The sequence below is a fragment of the Alexandromys fortis genome, unplaced genomic scaffold, assembly GCF_014885135.2.
Source record: "Alexandromys fortis isolate MF-2015 unplaced genomic scaffold, M_Fortis_MF-2015_v1.1 scaffold_44, whole genome shotgun sequence".
NCBI classification, from domain to species: Eukaryota; Metazoa; Chordata; class Mammalia; order Rodentia; family Cricetidae; genus Alexandromys; species Alexandromys fortis.
In genome coordinates, this window is record NW_026067921.1 from 11,212,985 (window position 1) to 11,235,204 (window position 22,220).

At 41.2% G+C, this 22,220-nt stretch overlaps 1 protein-coding gene across 3 annotated transcripts in view; it reads left to right on the forward strand.

The window, feature by feature from the left end:
- The first annotated feature begins 397 nt into the window (after positions 1–397).
- The window catches only part of Grm8 (glutamate metabotropic receptor 8), an 816,920-nt gene continuing 795,097 nt past the window's right edge, over positions 398–22,220 (forward strand). For all 3 annotated transcript variants that reach the window (XM_050141646.1, XM_050141648.1, XM_050141647.1), the window contains exon 1: positions 398–1,137. In XM_050141646.1, coding sequence (XP_049997603.1) covers positions 628–1,137 — 510 coding nt within the window. In that variant the 5' untranslated portion in view covers positions 398–627. The remainder of the gene's footprint in view (positions 1,138–22,220) is intronic.

The window sequence follows — 22,220 nt, forward strand, 5'->3', positions numbered from 1 at the left end:
ACAAGAAATAATGCCATCGATCACAGGAATCGTACCTCACTGGAGATAAGACTTATTGAAATAAAGTGATAAATAAAAATATGCTCTGGTTTGAAAGAAGTGATCTAGCTGCTGAGGCTTTTCTGTTTCTCGTGCTCTAGACACGTCATCAATCTCCCTGCTTAGATGCAGAGCAGCCAGGTGTTCAGAATCACAGGGGACCAAAAACTGTTAGCTCTCAGTGAATGGGGGAAATAAAAAAGTTGGACCAGACGGGGCTTAAGTATATATAAAAAATACAGCCTTACTGAAGTTAATTTCCCCCCTTTTTTTCATCTTCTCCCCAGGAATAATTCTGCTACAGGGCTGAGTTCACAGCCGTGAATTGTTGACCTCATCCCAACATCAGAACCTCAGATGTTATTCTAATTTATTTGCAAGCTGGCTTTATGTGGAAATAAACTTGAACCGAGGGTCTGTTGGAAATTCACTGTGACGTTCAAATCAAGAAAACCTGCTGAAATCCCCAGAGCCTTCCCCCGTGGGCCCTGATGGTAGACTCCAAAAGGTGCAGCCTCAGGTGGTCCCCCTTCTTCTGCGGCAAGAATAAACTTTGGGTCATCGACTGCAATACCATCCTTGGAGAAAATGGTACGCGAGGGAAAGCGCTCAGCCTCTTGCCCTTGTTTCTTCCTCTGGACTGCCAAGTTCTACTGGATCCTCACAATGACGCAAAGAACTCACAGCCAGGAGTATGCCCATTCCATCCGGGTGGACGGGGACATCATTTTGGGAGGTCTCTTTCCTGTTCATGCAAAGGGAGAGAGAGGGGTGCCTTGCGGGGAGCTGAAGAAGGAAAAGGGGATCCACAGACTAGAGGCCATGCTTTATGCCATCGACCAGATTAACAAGGACCCCGATCTCCTCTCCAACATCACCCTGGGTGTCCGGATCCTTGACACATGCTCCAGGGACACCTATGCATTGGAGCAGTCGCTAACTTTCGTGCAGGCGTTGATAGAGAAAGATGCGTCCGATGTGAAGTGTGCTAATGGCGATCCACCCATATTTACTAAGCCCGATAAGATTTCTGGTGTCATAGGTGCTGCAGCAAGCTCCGTGTCCATCATGGTGGCTAACATTTTAAGGCTTTTTAAGGTAGGTAAAGACATTACCTTTTCAACTGGTGTGAAAGAATCGGGGGACTTTATGGCTCCAAATGTGGTTTGAAAAAAGAAAGTAGAGATGAAGATGCCAATAGACCCAGTATACATCACTGGGTTCCTCAAAGGGGATATTCTATACTGGGGTTTCTACCCTGTATCACCTTAGTTCCTTTGGTTGTAATTAAATGGATTAATCCTGACTGTGCTTTTGCAAAGATAATGTTGGTAAGTTCTGTGATGTGTTTGGTCTTTGCGGTTTTGGGATAACTTCCCCAGAGAGGCTCACTTTAAGTCAAAACAAGCATCTCTGGAGAATCATAAACCATTAGCACATTTATCATACAGAACACTTCCTTTCTACTTGAGGTACCTGTGAGATAATTTACCTGGTGAAACTTCTTCAAGGTGGGATGCTCTGTTATGACAAGAATTCCTGTGTGAAGAAACTATTTATTACTAATGTGTCGATGGTAGTGACACTCTAGAAGATAAGATGGCCATAAAGTTGTCAGGATTATTATAACTTGAACAGAGCAGAACCTCATTAATTCAGAATACTGTGATGCAGACTGGAAATAATTACATATAATTCTTGTTGAGTTAATAGTTCAAATTTAGTAGGAAGCAATCAAGACATTTTGATTTAGGTTTGATAATCTATTATCTGTACACTTTCTTTATAATATTGACTAAAATTGCCAATATAAAATAATATATGTGAAAACACTTTGAAAGTAAAAAGTATCATAAAAATAAAGTTATTGTAACTCACCGTTTTTATTAACTTTCTCATCTTATTTATTAATATCCATTATGTAGTCTTTTGAAATCGACATGATTTTTAAATTGAAAATACTTTTCACTCTGATTTCTTACTCATTGGGATTTGACTTTTCCAACTGAACCTGAATTAATGAGGCTTTATTTTATATAATAAAAAAAACTATTCCTATGCATATTAGACTTAAAGTTGGACTGATGACAGAGGGATAAAAATGAACAAAGTGATGAAGAACTTCACAAAGGCTTTCTGGTTTGGGAAGCTACCTTGGGGGCCAGTCTAGTTTGTTCTGTGTTTCCTATTGGAATCCTCTCTGTAACATTCTCCAGGAGGCTTCACAGCCTCTGTACAAATCTCCTTCATTCAGGGATGAGACTGCTAAGAGGTATTTTAATGGCTATTTACAGACTGATGACATTGCCTCAAAGGAGGAGGCCGCTCTGTGTTTCATAGGAGCCTTGTGTTTAAGACATTCAGAAGGGGGACAAAAAGACTCCAGGGAGTATGGGAGACACTTTAGCAAGGCATCAGAAGAGTCTCCCGGCAGTGAGAGGACTTGAAATGAGAACTGGCAGCCAAAGGTCTCTCATTCTCTGTCTCTGGAAGCCATGGAGGGAAGCTGGCCAGTTGTAACAGCGCCCCTAGGGATGACTCTCTCCTCACTCAGAGGCAAGACACAGAACCAGTACTCCTCCAGGGTCCTCCCATCTACAGGATCTAGGGTTCTTCTCGGGACTTCTGATCTGTCCCTCATGGCTAGAGTTCAGACCAGCTATTTCCCAGCCCTTCTTTCTCCCACTCAATCTTCCTCCTCACGTGACCCACTATTAGAGAGGAGGGAAACCTTCATGATGGTTTTCTCCTTTCTGGGGTCTTCCCTGTGTGTATTCATCACTGTTCCTGTTACCCCTCAGTTACTTATTTCTATACATTGTGTTTTTCTGTGGTCTGGATAGCATTTAGAAGCACACAAGAATTTGAAGAGTGGGTGAGAGTGAATTACTTTTGGTCCTTTGAACACAGTCATTGTTCTAGGGCAACTCCAGAGAGACCGTGGCCTGTACACCTAGGGGTCCCCTGGTTACCCCTTGATGGACATGTAGGGAGGAGGTCACTTTTAGCCAGAAGAGGGCTGATAGATGACATTACCACCATCAGCACCCTGGCACAGAGAAACATTTAACACACGTCTTAACCACATTGCTAGATCTGAGAAACTGATCTCATTCAAAACTCAATCAGCCAAGGGGGTATGTCGATGCTCCTGCCATCTTCCCACGGAAGCACAAGAATGCAAATCAAATAATTCCAACTTATCATCGTGTTGCTTCCCTTTACTCGCATGATTTATGTGCAACCTTCAGCTTGCACTTCACAGTGACTGTAATTAGGAGATAATGATGGCTGTTCATGGGGAAGAAAATGGCCTTCTTGAATGTGGATGACGTCTGCTCACACCCGTATGCTAGGACTGACTTGACATATTATAATAGTTATCAAAGGAAGGATTAACAAATGATTGCATTCGGGATTGAGATGTAGTTCCATTTCGAAAAATATTAATTTTTCTTAAGGCAATGCTATGATGAGATGAATGATGAATGAAAGTAGGTTTTGGGAGTGAACCCTAGGGCCGTCTGTAGTTCCTGCAGGATAGCATATGGCCCATAGAATCCAAAAGGATGCGCAGGAACCTGGGCGTCGAACTTATCTCCTCTTCGTTCTTAGGGAAGCAGCGATGTTCTATCTTTGTTTCTCTTACTAAAACTCTGAGGCAAAGGAGAAAAACAAGCTCTCTAACTTAGAGGAGAGCTAGGCAGGGAGTTGGAGCACGGAGTTCCTGGAAGCAGGAGATGCCCACAAGTCACTAAAGCACCCCCGGAGGAGGGGTTCTCAGTCCCAGTCCAAGGACAGGTGCAGCTTATATCACTTTTTTCCTCACCTCCAAGGAAGCTTCTCAAACTGCAGGACCTGTGAAATCAGTACAGTTTCTTGCTCTCCTCTGGGGACTGTTTGCAGCAATTGGAGTGGATGTGACCCAACAGTCCTCAGAAGTGTTGGGAGCAGAGCTGAGCTTAAAAGCCACTGAATCAGATTTTAATGCTTTGAACTTGATAGAAGCATTGCTATGCATGCACACACACACACACACACACACACACACACAGAGAGACAGAGAGAGAGAGAGAGAGAGAGAGAGAGAGAGAGAGAGAGAGAGAGAGAAAGAGTGGTTGTCTTGGCGACCTCTATACAAGTTAATGGCTTTAGATGACGGCTGTATCTTGGATAATGTGTAGTTGTGAAGTAGCAGAGTGCCTGGGATCCCGAACCTTAGAAAACTCACTGAAGACGGGGACGTAAAGAGAGGTTTAGAATCAGGTCTCTTTTGGAAACTTTGACTGAGATGCCCAGAGATGAAATCTGTTTATGTTTATTAAAAGCTTACATAGTTTTCCTTCTCTAGCATGTCTCCCACCTTCCTCTTTGCATGGGAAGAAACCAGTTTCTCAAAACCCTCAACGTATGTCTTACCTCAAGTAAAGATTGAGTTAGGTTAAAGGTGACATTTGGCACTGGAATATCTCACAGTAATGTCCACAAAGACACATGGGTCACAAAAGGACAATATTTCTCTCTCTCCTGTTTGGTTAGTTGACTTTACTTGGATTGCTAATTTTCCCTTCTTGAAGAATAGACCTTAGATAGCCTGGGGTGTGTCCTTCCACAGTGATCAAATTAAATATCAGTGGAAATCATTTGAATGATGACTGGCTGATTCTCCATGTGGATTTGTACATGGACTAGCTGATTCCTGATGTGGATTTATGTGTGGGCTAGCGGATTCCTCCATGTGGATTTATTTATGTGTGGGCTAGCTGATCCCCCCATGTGGATTTGTGGTAGTTATAAATGACCAGAACTGATCTTCATTTAAGTCAATGAATTACAGAAATTTCTCTCCTCCTGCAAGTCTTTGTCTATAATATTTATGAAGACATTTTTTTTCCCAAGAGACTCAATTGTACCAACTACTAAAGCCATGTGTCTTTTGAGTTATTTATTGCACACAATGGGTTTTATTAACTGTAAACAATGAAAGGCAAATCTGCCATGTTTAGGCTCATCTAGTTAGGGTGGATGGGTAAGTGAGCATATGAAATAAATAATAAATAAATAACGTTTCATGTAAATCCTGTTTGATAACAAATAAACCATGTGAAGAGGAAAGCAAGATTCCTTCAATCAGGCCTTTAGTTCTGAAGCATCTTTGCTTGACAAAGAGCACCCCCTCTCCAGAGGAGTCAGATGGGCACCCTCTTACCAGGGCACTAGTAGTGACGTCAGGTGAGAAAGGGCACTTCAGATGTCAGCGGGAGACATCTACATCACAGCAGACTTGTTAATGTCTCCCTCCCCAAGGCCTCTCAGAGTTAAATGGTCCCCTGCACCCCAGGACAAAGGCCTACCTCTGCTGTGTAACATCACCCTGCTTTGCTTGACAAGGTTACCAGAGAGGTGGCCTCTACTACCTCTTCCTGGCACGGATCCTACCCTATTATAGCTCTTTGTCTGTAATCCCTACTAGTCAACACCAAGCAGGCAGGATTCATTTCTTTGTTACTGGTGATCTCATTTTCTAGCCCCAGCCTCACCCTGTCTAGGAGCCCAATAAACACGTGAAGGAATGGATGAACGGCGGAATCAACCGTACTTTCTACGTACTTACTTATCCCAATACCAAATACTGGAAATAATAGTTAGTCAGACAGGAAAATCAAATCGAATTTTACTTTCTGTGTGACTCTTAGGAAAAGAAAGAGAAGGAGTAAGGGGAGGAAAGCAAGCAAGCAGTGCACTTTGGGAGTTCCTGCTCTCACGTACTTCCTCTTGCTCCTGCACAGCCACACCATCTTTAGATAGACCTTTAAAATGGAAAATTAAGCAAGTATTATACATGAACACATTATCATTTTGGAAGGTTCAAGCCACAAATAATAGTCTGGAATGGAAAGAGTCCACTTCCCGGCACATCTATTAATAAAATGACACATGCAGACATAATTTTATTTATAGATATGCCTTATGACTCTCTTTTTTTTTTTACTTACTATATGCAGGAGAGACTTCTCTGTTGGTTAACGCAGGTCTGTCTCTGTAATTCTCAAGTCTTCAAGTCCGAATTACTTGCACAGGTGATGCTCAAATTCTTAGCTGATACCAAAGAAATTGGAACAATTTCCAGGTGATTCTGTGTTGGTCTAGGGTTGGGAAATTACAAGACTTTTCCCCCTTCATTTTAGTGACTGGTGGGTTTTAATTATGGATAGATCAAAATTTTATTCTTACAAACTTCCAATAGGGAAGTAATCAAAGAGTGTTTCTTTTTATTTCATTTGAAAAACTGTTGCAATACTGCCAAAGGCCTCACCCAAACCCCGTTAGCTCTAGTGGGAAGTTTTGCATCATAGAACCTTTTCTTGGACCAACACACAGGCTGCATTATGAATAACCAAACCCATCTCTCCATAAGGCTGTCTCACACAATTCAGGCGCTATCACAGACCAAGGCTTTTCTCAACACGAAGTAACTTAGAACCAGTGTCCTAGTCTTGTGCCCAGGCTACGAAAGGGCCATAATGTTTCCTGTTGTGTTTAACAGATTTTTAAGCTTGGTGAACTTAAATCTTTCTTTCTTTCCTCTTCTGAATCCCCAAATAGCCTGAAATCCTTTAGTGACATCTTAAAAAGCTTACTTAGTGATTAATGCCTATCTTTCAGGCTCTTTGAGCAGTGAGGAGGTTTTAAAAGTTGTGAAAAGCCTTTCTAGGAGAATGGCTTGTGATTGGATGAAATACTACTTTTTGTTGTTGTTTAAATAGTGGTCTACAAACCTTTCTGGAAAAAGTTATAGTAGAGGTAAATAAATAAATAAATCTGCATAAGGAAAACACTTTTCTACTCATTTTCCCTAAGGATGGCAATTAAAATAAAATAAAATAAAAAAGTGCTTATTTTAAAGGCTTTCTTTTTTCTTTATTTTTTTTTAGTCTGTTTTGGATTTACAGAAAAGCTAAAGATTGCTGTGATTTTATTTGGCTTTCAGCACAGGTGTCTTTCATAGATTTGGTTTCTACTTAATTTACTTTTTATTAACAACAAAAGGCTACCTCTTCCTAAGGAAGCTTAAACTCTGGAGGCAGTGTGTGGTTCTGGTTCAGTGGCTCTCAAACTCAGTTTGTATCAAAATCACCCCGGGGGCCTTGTTGAAACACAGATTGCTGAGCCCACCTTCAGAGTTTCTGATTCAGTAGATCCAGGAATGGTCTGAAAACTGGCATTTCTAAAGGTTCCCAAGTGTTGCTGATGTTGCTGTTTCACAGCCCATGCTTTGAGAACCAACGCTCCACATAAATTGCTTGCTGGCTGACTTAGCAAGTAAAGGATGCAAAACAGAAATGAGGTTTAGCCACGTTCTGACTGACAGCAGCCTTTTGTCTTTTGACTCACACCTGGTTAATCTTCTGTTCTTAGCCGTCGCAATCACAGCGGCTGCTGTAGGGATCTCGGTTTAATTGTGTGCCCCTTTGGATGTTGTGTTCTTTCCTAAATAATACATAGCTCAGAAGTCACAATCAGTGTCCTGGTCACGAAAACATGATCTCAAAAGCAGGGCCATCCATATTATCATTTTTCACTCACAAGACCACCAGGAAAACTGATTTTAAAAATGTAGACTGTAAGATACACATTAACTGGGAGTTGAGAACAGTAAGAAGTGAAGAGGCTATGATTTGTCTCAGCTCTTAGCAATTTGTCTTTAGAAACCATGACAGCTACCTCCTGATTTCCATTATGCAGCTGGATTGCAAATAACACTCTACAGCAGTCTTAATCAATAGAGGGTCACCAGAAGCTCTTCTTCTCCCACACTGGGGAAAGGGTCTATTTATCCACTTAATTGATAGAACACATAATCTGGCCAAAGAAGGAAACATCTCTTTTTTTTTTTTTTTTCTGTAACAGGGGGACTTTCCTAAGCATTCTTAAAAATATATGCATATGTAGCAAACACTTGGTACGATGAAGGGGTCTGAGCATAGCTTTGCCCACAGACACCTTGATCTGTTTCTAGAATGAGGCCAATCGCTGCAGTTTTCCTGCATTAGATCCAGAAACCAGTAGGCATGTGTTCATTGATGGCCATTCGTGTTCTCAAGTCTCTTCAAGGTTCCTGCTAAGCACTGGGAGGCTGAGTTCCCTGATACACTAGCCTATTGGCTGGTCAAAGCTTCAGTGAAGGCACATTTATTTCTCCACATCTCCCACCTCACAGTACCACACGAGGCTCTTCGGGTTATGTGCATGGTAGCACTCTCACGCTAGCAGCTCCCCCCTGTTTCTCCTCATCTGGATTGAGGGGGAAAAAAAATCTAATTTTGATTAATGTTTGCATAACTTTCTACTTTTTAAATCTAAATATTTACATTATGGCAATTCCATTTATGAGCATCCTCAGAATGCTTGGGCTTACGTTGCTTATAGCACAAATGCCACATCCTGCTTGTGCAGATTTCTCATCATTTTCTAACGTATAGATATGATCATTATTCTTATAATAAGATGTCTATTGAAAGAGTAGAATATTGTAATAATTTTTCTAGTGATACTCATATTCTTTTGAATAGAACAGATGGATATGAATTTTATGAAACAGGTCAGGCTCTACAGTCAGACTTGCTCGGTTCAAAATCTGATATAATGTTTATTAGCTCTGTGATCATAGACCAGAGGATTAATTTCTTCACACATAGCTTGTATATGTAGAAAAAGTTGGCAGGAACCCCACTTCTTCTGAAGGTGTCTAATGAACGCTAGCTAACAAGACAAACTTCAGAGGTCAAAGCTAAGAGCTGATCTCCAGTGAGCACCGTAAATATTTATTGTGATGAAACTACCACTCTTAGATGTTTTGATTTGTACCTCTCAACCATATGTATTAACACTATCATGTGAGAATAGTAGACTAACATTAACATAAAATCACTGGTCAAGGAATAAAACAAAACATAATTTTGGTCAACTCAATTTTGGGATATGGCTTGGCTATCCTATGGTCAAGCTTTTTATGGGATCTCATTGGCTCCCTATTCAGCTAGGTGAGTTAAGAAAATAGCATATTGAAGTCCATGTGGTAGGCCCCAAGAATCACTTAATTAAATAATAGCATTCCAAGGGAATGATTAGGTGACCCAAAGATAAACTTTTCTTAAATTTAATAGCATTTATGTGCTTGAACAAAATTTTTCCTTAGGATTGAGTTTTTTAAAAAAAGGCATTTTGGCTGGCCTAGACCTTTTTAGAACCCCAGAACTTCTGGTGGAATTGTGGGTAAGGAGGCATAGCTGACTAACTCTTTGAATGGATGGTAGCAGTAAGTTCATTTTAGATGTGATGTAGATAGAAGTTTCTGTCCTGCCTGGTCCCTCAGTCATTCAATCCCAAAGAAACACACAGAGGCTTATATTAGTTCTAAACTGACAAATTAGCTCAGGCTTATTATTAACAAGCTCTTACAACTTAAATTAACCCATAATTCTTGTCTCTGTTTAGCCATGTGGCATTCTCATCTTGCTTCCTCTATGTCTGGATGGCGACTACAGACTGAGCCTTTCCTCTTCCCAGAATTCTTCTAGCCTGGTTGCCCCACTTATATTTCTTGCCTGGCTACTTGCCAATCAACTTGTTATTAAGCCAATGCAATTGCCAAATCTTCACAGGATACAAGAGCATTATCCCACAGCAATGTGAATTACTTTGTTTAATTTTAATTTTAATCTTTTTCTGTATTTAGTGTGGTGATTCAAAGATTTAAATAGTAGGCTCACACTAGACAATGATTGTTATTCTTTGCTGAGGCAAGAACTCTTTTCTCCCAGAGATGTTCTGTGTAATACTTATCCCTGTCACTGGGTACAAGTGTCATAGATGGCAGTACTAAAAAAAAATCCAGAGGCACTTGCTCTAGAAGTCATATTCCTCCCAGGACAGTCAGAAGAAGACTGGAATTCAGTATATTAAATTTCAATTCATGTCACTATCTTCTTCTATTTAAATGGGAATAACTAAGTAAAACATTTACTATATTCTGCTAAGTTGTCATTTTGGTGAAAAATGGATAATTTAGTCCATTGGAAAAGAATTTCATAGAGAAGGAGAATGTGTTTATTCACTGCAGACTTACCTGGGCTGATTAGAGTGGACTTGTGTAAGACAGAATGTTATGACAGGCCTGGTCAGATAATGGCAAAGAGTTCTTGATGTAAATGATCAATTTCCATTCCACAAAGAGAAATAGAATAGAGTGAAGAGATGTGAGCATTTTATCCATTCATTGTCCTTCTTTCTCTTAATTGGCAAAACAGGCAATCGGTATTCATTCAGAAGCATGCATCCTACAGATGAATCCATCATGTTTGACATCGATTCATACAGTTTGTAGGGAGTACACCAAACTAAGCTATCCTGCTACTTAAAATGCTGCTGAAGAGACCTCATTAACACGGAAAGTAACAATAATCTCTATGAGATGATTTAGTAAAGGCTACATCACTGGACAACCTATTGGGGTTCAGAAGAAAGTTTGACTTCATCTGAGGAAGCCCAAGTTATTAGGAAAGTTGTTTTGCTTAGCTTAGGCTGCTCAATAGAATGGCACCGACCCAGATATCTTAAGTATACTCTTAATGATCCTTTGTTGTCTGAGATGTTTTTATGCAACCATAGGAACATAAATACATAAAATAGCTATACACATCAAATATCTACTGTTTATTTTTATTTATTTATTTCTCTTTGTTTTTCGAGACAGAGTTTCTCTGTGTAACAGCCCTGGCTGTCCTGGAACTCACTCTGTAGATCAGACTGGCCTTGAACCCAGAGATCTCTCTGTCTCTGCTTCCCAAGTGCTAGGCTTAAAGGCATGAACCATCACTGCCCGGCCAAACATCTACTGTTAATGTTCATTAAGAAATTTATTTTAAGATAATTCTCTGCCATATGCAGTTTGGTATCTTTTAGATGAGAGCAAATGTACAGAGTGGGGAGGTGGATGTGTTTGCTTATTTTACATATAAATATTTAAGTCTCAGGTGAATGTTTAATACTGCAGAGCATCTTTGGCGCTTTTGGAGTTGATCGATATTTTGTAGCTCTTCATGATGAGCAGTAAGATTCACAGAATATTTACATATTTAAATATTTAACACACAAAGGTATGTTTACAGTCACCTCAGAAATTGTTTGAAAACATGGCCTAATCCCAAACCAAAATTCATTCAATTGTTTTTCAGGTTAAATTCAAGTCAGCTACTGAAACAATAGTTGGGTATGTATGTGTGTAGTGTGCTCATGTGTATTTGCATATGTGTGGGCATGGAGGCCCGAGACCAGTGCTGGATATCTTTCTTTATTGCTCGCTACCTTAATGTTTGATATAGGGCCTTTTATTGAACATCAAACTGGACATCAAACCTCTGGGATCTTCTTGTCTCTGCTCCCCCTCCCCTTCCCAACAGCAGGTGTTGCAGGCATATGCTTCCACATGTAACATTTTAAAGTTCGTTAAAAACGTTGTTATGCAATAAGTTCTGGTCATATTCTTTCCCCTCCCACAGCTCCTCCCAGATGTCCTCCTCCTTACCCAAATTCATGTTCTCTCTCTTAAAAAACAAAATGAAACCAACACAACACAAAACAAACAAAAAGCACATATCTCCAAAAAAATGAAAAAGACAAAAGAAAACAAAAACCAAAAAAAAAAAAAAAAAAAACCATTGAGTCTGTTTTGTGTTGGCCAACTATTCCTGAGCATGTAGCCTGATTTGGGATGTGGTGGTTATATTCAGGGCCACTCCATTTCCCTGCAGCTTTCAATTGTAAATAACTTCTTGCTGAGGGGTGGAACTTTGTGCCAACTTCCTGTTTTCATGGTCCAAAGCCAACTTTATATGTAGGTGCTGGGATGTGAGCTGAGTTCTTCGTATTTGCATGATAAGTACTTTTATGTTAGATCCACCTCTTCAGTCTCTCCAGCAGCCAAAGAAAAATAAAAAAGACCCAAAACGCCAGAACTTACAAACATCCTTATACAGTGCATACAATACAATGATAGATTAATTTGGTACTTATTGCTCAAGAATGATGGCAGGAACATATTAAACCTCATTGTTCATAATTTCCAAGAGCAGATAACTGTGTGTGCAGTAAAGACAGTGCAGTTTACAGCACATACAGTCTAGAATCTGACCTGAGGTGTTTGAGGTTGGATGGTGGTAATGGAGCTGATGGCATGGGCCATGCCAAGTGCACAGTATGTGTTCAAAACCAAGGTTGCAATGAAAGCTGCATTGGAACCAGGTGAGTGCGTCCGGAAACACCTTGGGCTTTGTTGCATTTGATTTTGAGTTAGGTTTTGACGCCTGCATGCTTAGAAATGCTTAACTGTGGCCATATTTTCATGACCTCCTCATTCAGGTATTTGATCCCATGTAGGGTTGTGACCCAGAGCTTAAGGAGCTATGCCCTAGCGTGGACAGTGTACACAGTGCTTGTTTCTTAAAGAGGGATGTTTGAGACCAGAGTACTGCATGCGGGGTTCTTGGCAAAGTCCACTTTGCTGGTTTATACATCATTGCCTTCTCATTTTGTTGTAACAGGAGGGCAGAATGAGTGAGAGAGAGAGGGGTGGGGGGAGGGTAGAGGAGATCAAAACAACAATAAAAATCAAATCAAAACTCTTAATCCTCTTTTTTTAAAATATAATATTTTGTTAATTCTTTGAGGATTTCATAAATATTGTTTTGATCATATCTACCCCATACTCCCTCCGAACTCCTACCACACCAACCCCTTCTTCCTACCCTTAAACTTTACAATCCATTCCCCAAAGATGTATCTCAAAGCTCTGTTCCTTTGACCCTTTTCATCTTTGCCCCCTCTCTTAAAATGGCACTAATCCAGTTATGAGGGCTTCACTGTCATGATCTAACATCTTCCAAAGGCCCCACCTCTTGCTCATGTTGCATTGAGGGTTAGAATTTCCAACTATGAATTTGAGAGCACACATCATTCAATTCATAGCACAAGGCTTTGTACAATGGTGTGGAAATGGGTGGGGCTTAGCTGAGTAGGTAGGAGTGTGTAAACTTAGTGGCCAGAGAGAAGAAAGGACCTTCTAAGCCTGAGATACCCATAAACCTTTGGCCTGATGTCAGCTCGTGCTAACCTATAAGGAAGTAGAAGTAAGAGGAAATGGAAATGTCTTTTCCTCTTCAGGCCATCTCTCTGCTATGACAAAGCTTCAAAGATTAAGAGTCTCCTAGGAGATTAAAGATGAAGCAGTTGGGAGTGTTCTACCTCTTCTGTTGAGCCTGGAACTGGGAGTTCCAGTTAAAATCCAAGCCAGTGGGCAGGGAGCACCCAGAGGGCAGAAGTTGCCCCTCAGGAGGCAAGGAGGTGAACTGCCCTTGGGTTTAGGGAGGGAGCTATCAAACCCAGAAGAGCTGCTGACCTTTGCTGTCTGGAAACTTATATAACCTAAAATCAAAACTTTCTCTTTTTTCATTTTCCCTGTGGCTATCCTTACTGTTTGGACTATTTTCATTAATCACAGATACTGAGATAATGGCTCAAAGAGAAGCTGAACACTGTCAGTGAGTTGATTTCACTCATGCCTGTCTCATAAGAGAGCCAGCCCTCAGGGCTCACTGCTTTTCCTTCCTCCCTCCTCCTGCAGACTCATCAAATCTGCACTGTCTCTACTGGTCAGGTGGTGATGGTCTCAGTCAGGGAAAGTTTGGGGGAACAGGCAGTGTTTTCATTGGAAAGCGTTTAAGGTGTTTGGAAATAAGGCATATGTAATTCTTTTATTGTTGTTGTTAATGTTGTAGATTTTGCTTCTTAATTTCCACTTTTCAAACCTCCCCTATTGAAATAGAAGGTTTTCTGTTGTCTTAGAAACCACAGGCATGGAATTTTAAATTCTTGGAGTTTTCCCCCTTTTGCCCGAGGAAAGAAGATACTGTAAATTCATTTTTTTAATTTCAAATTTGCCTTCCTTTATTTCATTGATATTCATGCAGCTGAAGCATCTAGCGAGTTTGGCTGGTGTATAAATTAATATTTACAGGTAAAACCTTGCTGAAAATAAAATAGATTAAGTGGAGAATATTTTTCCCATAGCTTCCTTTTCCAAAGAAAATGAAATAACTCTGCACCATGCCTCTGCCGCGTGCCCCATCTGTCAGCTGCATGCGGATCTGAGCCTGCACCATCTCAGGAGTGTTCGGGGCTGGGGACTTCACGTGCAGCAGGGTGGTGGTGTGCATGAGCTGATGTCCACGGGGAGAACTGGGAGTTAGGGATTTAGACATACCTTTAAATAGTTCTCTGAAAACCTGTATCATTGAATTCTAGTTACAATTACATTCCAGCCCCTGCTGATCAATGTTATGCATAGCACACCACAATTTTTAAGAAAGTATTAATCAAGGATTCTAAAATACATACTATAGGATGAATAAACATTATTTTAGCATATTTAAAAATTTCATGATGCTTAAACTAAGTATTAATATTTTAGTTCACTAAAATAGTATGAGTCTAGGTTTGGATGGAAAAATAAATATAGAGCCTATAAATAATAAGTACAACGTGCACGATGGGAATTACCCCTGAAGGATCTGTGCCCACATAGAGACTGCTTCTCAGGAGGGTACACAGTTTTGTATTGTGCTTTGTTTCCGAATTAAGTTCAGTGGTGTTGTGCAGGTTTTAAATAGGATGAATCAGGCTCAGTATTGTCTTTGGGCATTTGAATACTGTGCCCAGTATATATATATGTATATATATATAGTGATTGTGTTCCTTTGTTTCCAAGTACTTGGAGTCATAAAATATTGTCATTGTAACATTAGAAAAAACATTTAAAGTCTTCCTTTGTAACCTGGCACACAAATTAAAACATATTCTGTGGGACCAGGCATGGTGGCACATACTTGTGAGCCCAGCGTTTGAAAGGCAGAACAGCACAGCAGAAGAAACAATGACTAAGCTAGTCTATGAAGACCCTCCACAGGGGTAGACTAGTCTCTCTGGGGTCAAGTGTAACTCCATCCAACACTGTGTTCTGATGACCTCTCCATCACTGAACAGCCCTCCACCCACCCGAGGGTCCCTCTTTTTCCTGAGCCCTGAGTTCTCCAGCATCTCTGCTGCCTTATCTGCTTCTTAGGCCAGCAGCACAAGCACTAACGCTTATTGATAGCTTCCTAGAAGCCAGGCATGATGCTAAACACTTGATTTACATAGTCACGTGATATACCTCATCACAGCTGTCAGGGGAGCATGGCTTTTGGATGAGGGAAAGATGCTTGTCAAAGGTCATATGGCCACTCCATATAAAACTTGGCTCTGATGGACCCATGCATCCTAAACTATTGCTCTATACCATCTTTCTATGCTATATTTTCCGATTTCCTGGTGGCTTCCTTAATTTGACTATGCTCCTGCTGTTACTTTAATCCAATTTCTGAGTTAAATCCATTTCTCCTTGCCATTTTCCAAAAGCTTGCCTTTGAGCAGAGATGTTAAACCCTCCAGATGGGAGGTGTCAACTTTGCAAGCCTCACACTCTCAGTCTGTAGGTGGCTGGAACGGTAGGTGGGCAGTTCAGCATACGCGCAGTGGACAGTGGCCTTCGTACAAGGATGGAAACTTACTGCTCGTGACCCTGTGTGCCTGCCTCCCTGCTGGGTTGGTCACATGGCTCTCAGGAAATGTTGGGAGACTTGTTAGCAACACTAAGGGGGTGCTTTCCATTGTCCAGATGTTTTCTGAGATGTTTCTGAGGACATCAGATGGGGAGAGTTTTATTATTGTAGGTGATCAGAGCGGTCTGTGCAGCAGGAAGCATTCTATGGAAGGGTTCTTCCATCCAAAATTCCTTTCTGAAGTTAATAACCGGATGTGGTGAAATTGCTTGAACTTCAGGAAAACACACTGAGAGCATCAAAATAAATACATGTGTTTGCGCCTACTCTTTTCCCAAACTACACTATTCCCCGTGACTGCATTTCCTGAACATATGGAATCAAGTTCTAGATCAAATGGAGTGATGATAAAGTGAGATTATTCATGGGAAGGTCTTCCATTTGCTTCTTATTTCAGTGGTGTCTAGACTTGAGTATCAGGGCTCATATGCTGGGACAGGGAGTGCATGACATTCACAGTGTCTGAAAAGCAAACCATTCATATTCACATTCGTGAGGAAAGGCCAGAGTTCAGTCCTCATTCCTGTACCTTGGCCGAAGAGGAGACTCTAGTTCTTTCAGCCTCTTTGGGGAGTAAACTTGGCTAGCAGCCCCACCTGCTCATAGTTATCCTATCCCCAAGAGCTCCCTCTGGATGCCACTGCCGCTGCATGTCCCATTGTCGCGTCCTCTGTTAACCCATCTTGATCCTCTATTCCAAGGCCTTTTAAAACCACAATGTGTTTGGTTATGGTCTTTACTTTGAAAACACTTTTGATCTCTTTTAGAGTTCCATTAGATAAAAACACCTTTTTATGCCTTTTGTTTCCATGGTAATGGATTCCAGGACTGCTTTAGAAAAACCACTGGCTTCATGGGCCCGTGGGAAGGCAGCACATTATGGATTAATACAGTAAATACCAAACTACCTGTACATAGAGCACAAGGCTGATAGGAGGGCTTAGAAGACCCGTGGAGCCATGAGGTTGTGCATGTGCACATGCGTGTGCGCTTCTCTCTCTCTCTCTCTTTCTATCTCTATCTCTCTCTCTCTCTCTCTCTCTCTCACTCTCTCACTCTCTCCCTCTCTCCCTCTTTCCCTCTCTCCCTCTCTCTCTCTCTCTCCCTCTCTTCATATGTGTTTGCATTCATTTTAGAAACAGCAACCAGTGAAAGTTGGAAACAGAGAGCCCTACACTGCAGGCAAATAGCTGTGAACTTGAGTATCAAATTTAGTGTTCACTAGTCAGCTCAAGGCAGAAGGAGCAACATTAACTTGAGACTTTAGTTTCAAGTTTAATAATATATAAGAAGCCCTGGAAGCTCCCTTTCTGAATTTTGTATGACCTTCTTTCATTTTTACAAGTACCATTCCTGTTTCTAAGAATTTAAATGTGGAAAGAGAAGCTTTCTCTAGCTGTTTGCCTTTTGCTGGAAGAAAGATTATTTCCCTAAACCCAAGGTTGTCTTTCTGATAGTGTCTGCACACATATCCTTTAAGAATCCGGGGACACAGATCAGAGTGCAACAGAAGATTCTGTTAGAAGAGAATTTAAACACTAAAGCAGAGTTCCCTAGGAAAAATAGAACGACTATTGCAAAACATTCTAGGCTACCGAGAATTAGGAGGACATATTCAGACATTTGCGCCCCCCACTCACTCCTTTATTTTGTCACTCCTGATTTTGTCTCCTTCAGACTTGTTCTTTGTTGGATGCTGGATCAGGGCAAGGTGGAGAAGTGGAGAGAAGTGGAAACCAGACGGGAGGGAAAAGGACTGGAGGTTGGAAGGAAGAGGGCAAGATCGTGCTAACAGAGATGTGCTTATTTGGGAAGAGGCAATGAATCAAAGCCCCATTTTCTCTAATGTAGATTTTAATATTTTAAATTGCCAGCACCATTATTAATAATATTAAGATGCTTTTATGTTGAGATGACTAAAGATACTTTCAGAGTAAAGAATGACATTAGAAATATAAATACCTTTCCCCAAGATTGCTTTTTTTAAAAAACGATTTTGCACTTATTTACCCCACATTCTGCACTCCCTGTGTGTGCACTCATCTGTGCAGGTTCATGAGGGGACCAAAGATCCAGTTGTAGGAGGTGCTCTCATCCCACTTTGTGGGTTCTGGGGATCAAACTCAAGAGGTCATACTTGGCAGCGAGCACCTTTATCTGCTGAGCATCTCTCTGGCCCCGCCTTTTCTTTTTATGCCTTAAGTGTAAAAAATGATCAACAACCATAAAGCAATGTTTTCAAAAGTGTTTTTTTTCTAGGAGACACACGTTGAGGAGCCAGAAACACAAGGCTGGCACACTGTATAAAATGATTTATTGTAAGACTTGGGGAAACCCCATCTTCCTGGAAAGATTCAGTACTACAGTCCCTAATAAAATTAAAAGGAAGGCCATTTGTTTCAATGCTCAGTATCCATTTTCACCCTCATATTCTTTAGTTTTAAAGAACCTGCTAGAATTTCCTCTGCTATAGTGATGTCACCAGGGCTAGCAGAAATTGAACCTGTCACCACAGTACATGCGACAGCACACCGTTTCAAATAGTTGTTTCTTCTTGCTCCACCCACACGAGACCTTTTCCCCCAGCTCTGTTTCCTTATTAGCATGGGTCACACACCAAGAAGGACTTCGGGATTCTGTAACCAGGATGTAAATAAAGCTCCTTCCCTCAGAGACAGAATCCTCCAAGTAGAAGATTAATTAAGACTCAAGTTCTGGCAAGGAGTCCTTTGGGTGTGATGGCAGGTCAGCTGATAACCTTTGAGAAGCACTCTTTGGGGACATCAGTACAAATTTTATTAACTACCATAGCACCCAAAACAGAACTCAGAGGTGGAGGCTGCTGGGATCTTCCCCTGTTGTGCTCCAGGCATACCCTCAGAGCAGCACCGGGGCTATGCTTCCTGAGAAGGTTCAGTCTGTGGTAGCATGGCCCTAGAAGAAGGGAGATGTCACCATCTCCCTTCGTCATCTATTTTACCTCTGCTTGTTTTTCCTCTAGGTGATTTGAGCTTTTTATAGAATGCATTTTGAGTTACTTATAATGTTTTAGAGTGTATCCCTTTATATAGCTTTTTACACACACACATAAATAATTTATCATGGTCTACCGGTGGTGCCATTTTGTTAGTTCCATCCCAGTATAGAAACTTAACTCTTACCACCTGTTCTCTTTTGTAATATGCTTGTACTAAATATTTCCGTGGTGTACTCTGAGAATCATGTGAGGTGGCGGTATGCCTTCTGTTTTAATCATTAACTAAATTTAGAAAACTCAAGAGAAGCAAATTCTATCATATTTACCCAGATTTTTTTATTCTTTTCCCTCCTTCCCTCCTTCCCTCTCTCCCTCCCTCCCTCCCTCCCTCCCTCCCTCCCTTCCTTCCTTTCCCCCCTTCCTCCCTTCCTCCCTTTTCTTCCTCCTTCCTTCCCTTCATTCCTGATATTTTGACTTGTTTTTATTTTCCTTTTCACTCAGAGAACTCTTTAGCCACACTTTTAGGGGCATGTCTGTTAATGAGAACTTGCCTCTGTTCTCCTTCATCTGCGGATGGCATCCTTGAGGAATATTTTCTCTGAATATAGGTCTGATTGACATGTCTATTCTTTTAGCATTTGAAAAACATTGCACTGCTTGCTTTGAGCCTCCTTGACTTCTTTTGAGATTTTTTTTGCTATGGGATTTTTTTTTCTTTCTGTAAGTGACATGCAGTTTCTCTCTGGCTGTTTCTTTATCATTGCTGTGCCCATGGTGTGTCTTGATGTGAAATTCTTCCTACTTCTCTGTCAGTGTTTATTCAGACCCTCTTCTCTGCTTTTTGCCAACTTTGGAAAGATTTTAGCCATTATACCTTTAGCTACTTCAGCTGCACATTTATTTTTCTGGTCCTCGTGGGAGTCAGCTGACTTAAATTTGAGTTCTTTTGTCCCACAGGTCTTTGAAGTGCTATTAATTTTTCCCATAGTGTGATTAATCATTATCACTTAACCTAGACCATTTTTCATTCTAGCTTGGCAGCCATGGACTTTTCCCTCTGCTTTATTCATTCTTTTGTGTACTCCATCTAGTGGGTTCCAAATTTTTTGCTTGGTTCTCCTATATTCATGTTCTTTGCTGAATTCCTATTGCTTTCCTAGCTGTCTGAAGATGTCCTCTTGGCTGGTACTCTTTGAGGCTAATAACACTCTGGTTGTGAGGGTTAGAAGGGTCTTCTTAGCCCTTCCTGTTTGACTTCACTGACACCGCCTGGACTGTGGACCGCTTCCCCACTGCAGAGTCCTTCCTCTCCTCTACACCCTGACACTGTCTCAGAGGAGTGTTGTTCTCAGCAGAGGTAAAAGTCCAGCCTCCCCTCTTAGCTCTCTCTGAAAGAACTGTGTAGTGTGTGTGGTGGGGGTGTTGCTCACCTCTGTACAGTCTAGGCTTCCCACTGTGCCTCATGTGTGCTGTGTGTTTCTCTCTCTCTCTCTCTCTCTCTCTCTCTCTCTCTCTCTCTCTCTCTCTCTCTCTGTAAGTGACTGCAGTTCTTCCGTGGTGTTTGACTCTAGTAGAGGAGTTTATTATCTAAATGTTTCCTATTTCAAAGGGTCTATTCTGATTATTTTCCAGTTTTTTGGATAAACTAAACAGGCTTTTTGGTTTCAATGTTTTTGATCTATGCCTGTTGGCATGTCCAGGTTGCTGGCCTCTTTAGGATGAATGAGGACATGCATTGGGTCTTAGTTAAGTTTTTTCTTGCTTGATGAAACACCACGGTCATGAACAATTGGGGAGAAAAGGGTTTATTTCAGCTTATCCTTCTCAGGTCACATTGTCACTGTAGGAAGTCAGGGCAAGAACTCAAGGCAAGAATCAGGAGCAGGAACGGAAGCCGAGGTCATGGAGGAGTGCTGCTTCCTGGCTTCATCAGCATATTTCCTTCTGCCATCCAGGACTAGGGGCTCAGAGGTGGTACCAGCATCCTGCATGGATTGGCCCTCCCACATCAATCATTAATCAGGAAAATGCCCCTACAGGGAATTTGGTGGATGCACTTTCTCAGTTAAGGTTTCTTTTCCTAGATAACTCTAACATGTGGAAACCTAACCAGGATAACGGGAAAACAGCAACAGCAATAACACTCAGAAGGGATACGGAGAAAGGAGAAACCCAAGAACTTCAGTACTCGATCATTCCCTGGGTCCAGCGGTCATTAACCTGCGTAACCTACATGTCCTCCTCTCAGCATCAGTGCTGGATATGATGTTCAGACATTAATTGGACCATGAGATCGGTAGGGAGGAGCACATCTTTTCCAACATCTGCCAAAGCCTCTTTGCATCTTTGCCCTTTTACACACTAGCTGTCCCCTATGTAGCCCCCCCTTCCAAGGTCAAAGGATTTGATGTGCTTTCAAGAATACCAGTTACTCTAAGTTAGGAATCGTACCTTGGAATGGGAGTAGCTGCAGCGAAGAAGCATTTCTTACAGTAGAGCAGCAGCAGTGATGAAGTGATACTTTCGCACGCTTTGTCGTTAGACAATCCTGGGTTCATGCTCTCTTTTGACTTTATATTTGTATTTAATCTTCATCAAGGCATTCAACTGTCTGTTCCATCTTTTCTCAGGAGTGGCATACTTCTTGTGGCTGGCACATATTAAGTTCTATAAAAATATGATTGCTATAATGCAGATTATAAATTTCCTAGATATTTTGTTAATAATCTCATTTCTGCTTGGAGAGAAAACAGTCCTAACTATTTTCTTAGGATGCTGTTTTATACAAACGAGGTATCAATAGACAGGAATTCCCGGGAACCAGCTCCCCATTCTGTATTCTGCCTCCAGAGAAGAGCGTCAGTTAGAACAAGGAGCAAGAACATTGATTTCCCTGAGCAATGATGGAAGCAATAGATTTATTAAAGAGGTTTCATAATATAAGAAGCTAATTAAAGGATGCTTGGGAGATGTATCTATGTTCCCCAAGAAAGACTGAAAAGTAAGTGTTTTAGAAAATATTCTTGTGTTGGTAAACTCAGCTGGACTGGCTTCAGATTTCAGAATATTTTGATGTCCTCACTACAGGTCAGATGAGAGTAGAGGAGTCAAGAAACAGGACATTAGTACTTTTTCCTTGAGGAAGAGTAGAGTTCTAAGCTGGAAGGGAGATGACTGAGATTCTACATACATAGTCATGGAGGTCATTTGGTCATTCTGGGCTTGAACCAATGTGCTGGCTTGGAACATTCATGGAGAACCTTGTTAGGTCAAGTCCCCTAGAAACAAGGCTGAAGAGAGGGGATTGGTTAAAGAGCATTCTCAGAAGAAGAGATGTGGTCTCAGGCAGTCTAGCCACAGCATGACCCTGTGGGATATACTGGAGTATTAATCACGTTGGAGTCTACCTGGAGCATTGAGATAAGGAAGTAGGCATTTTGTATCTTTGCATCCTAAGCTACAGATAGTCTAGTATTAAGTTAGGGAAC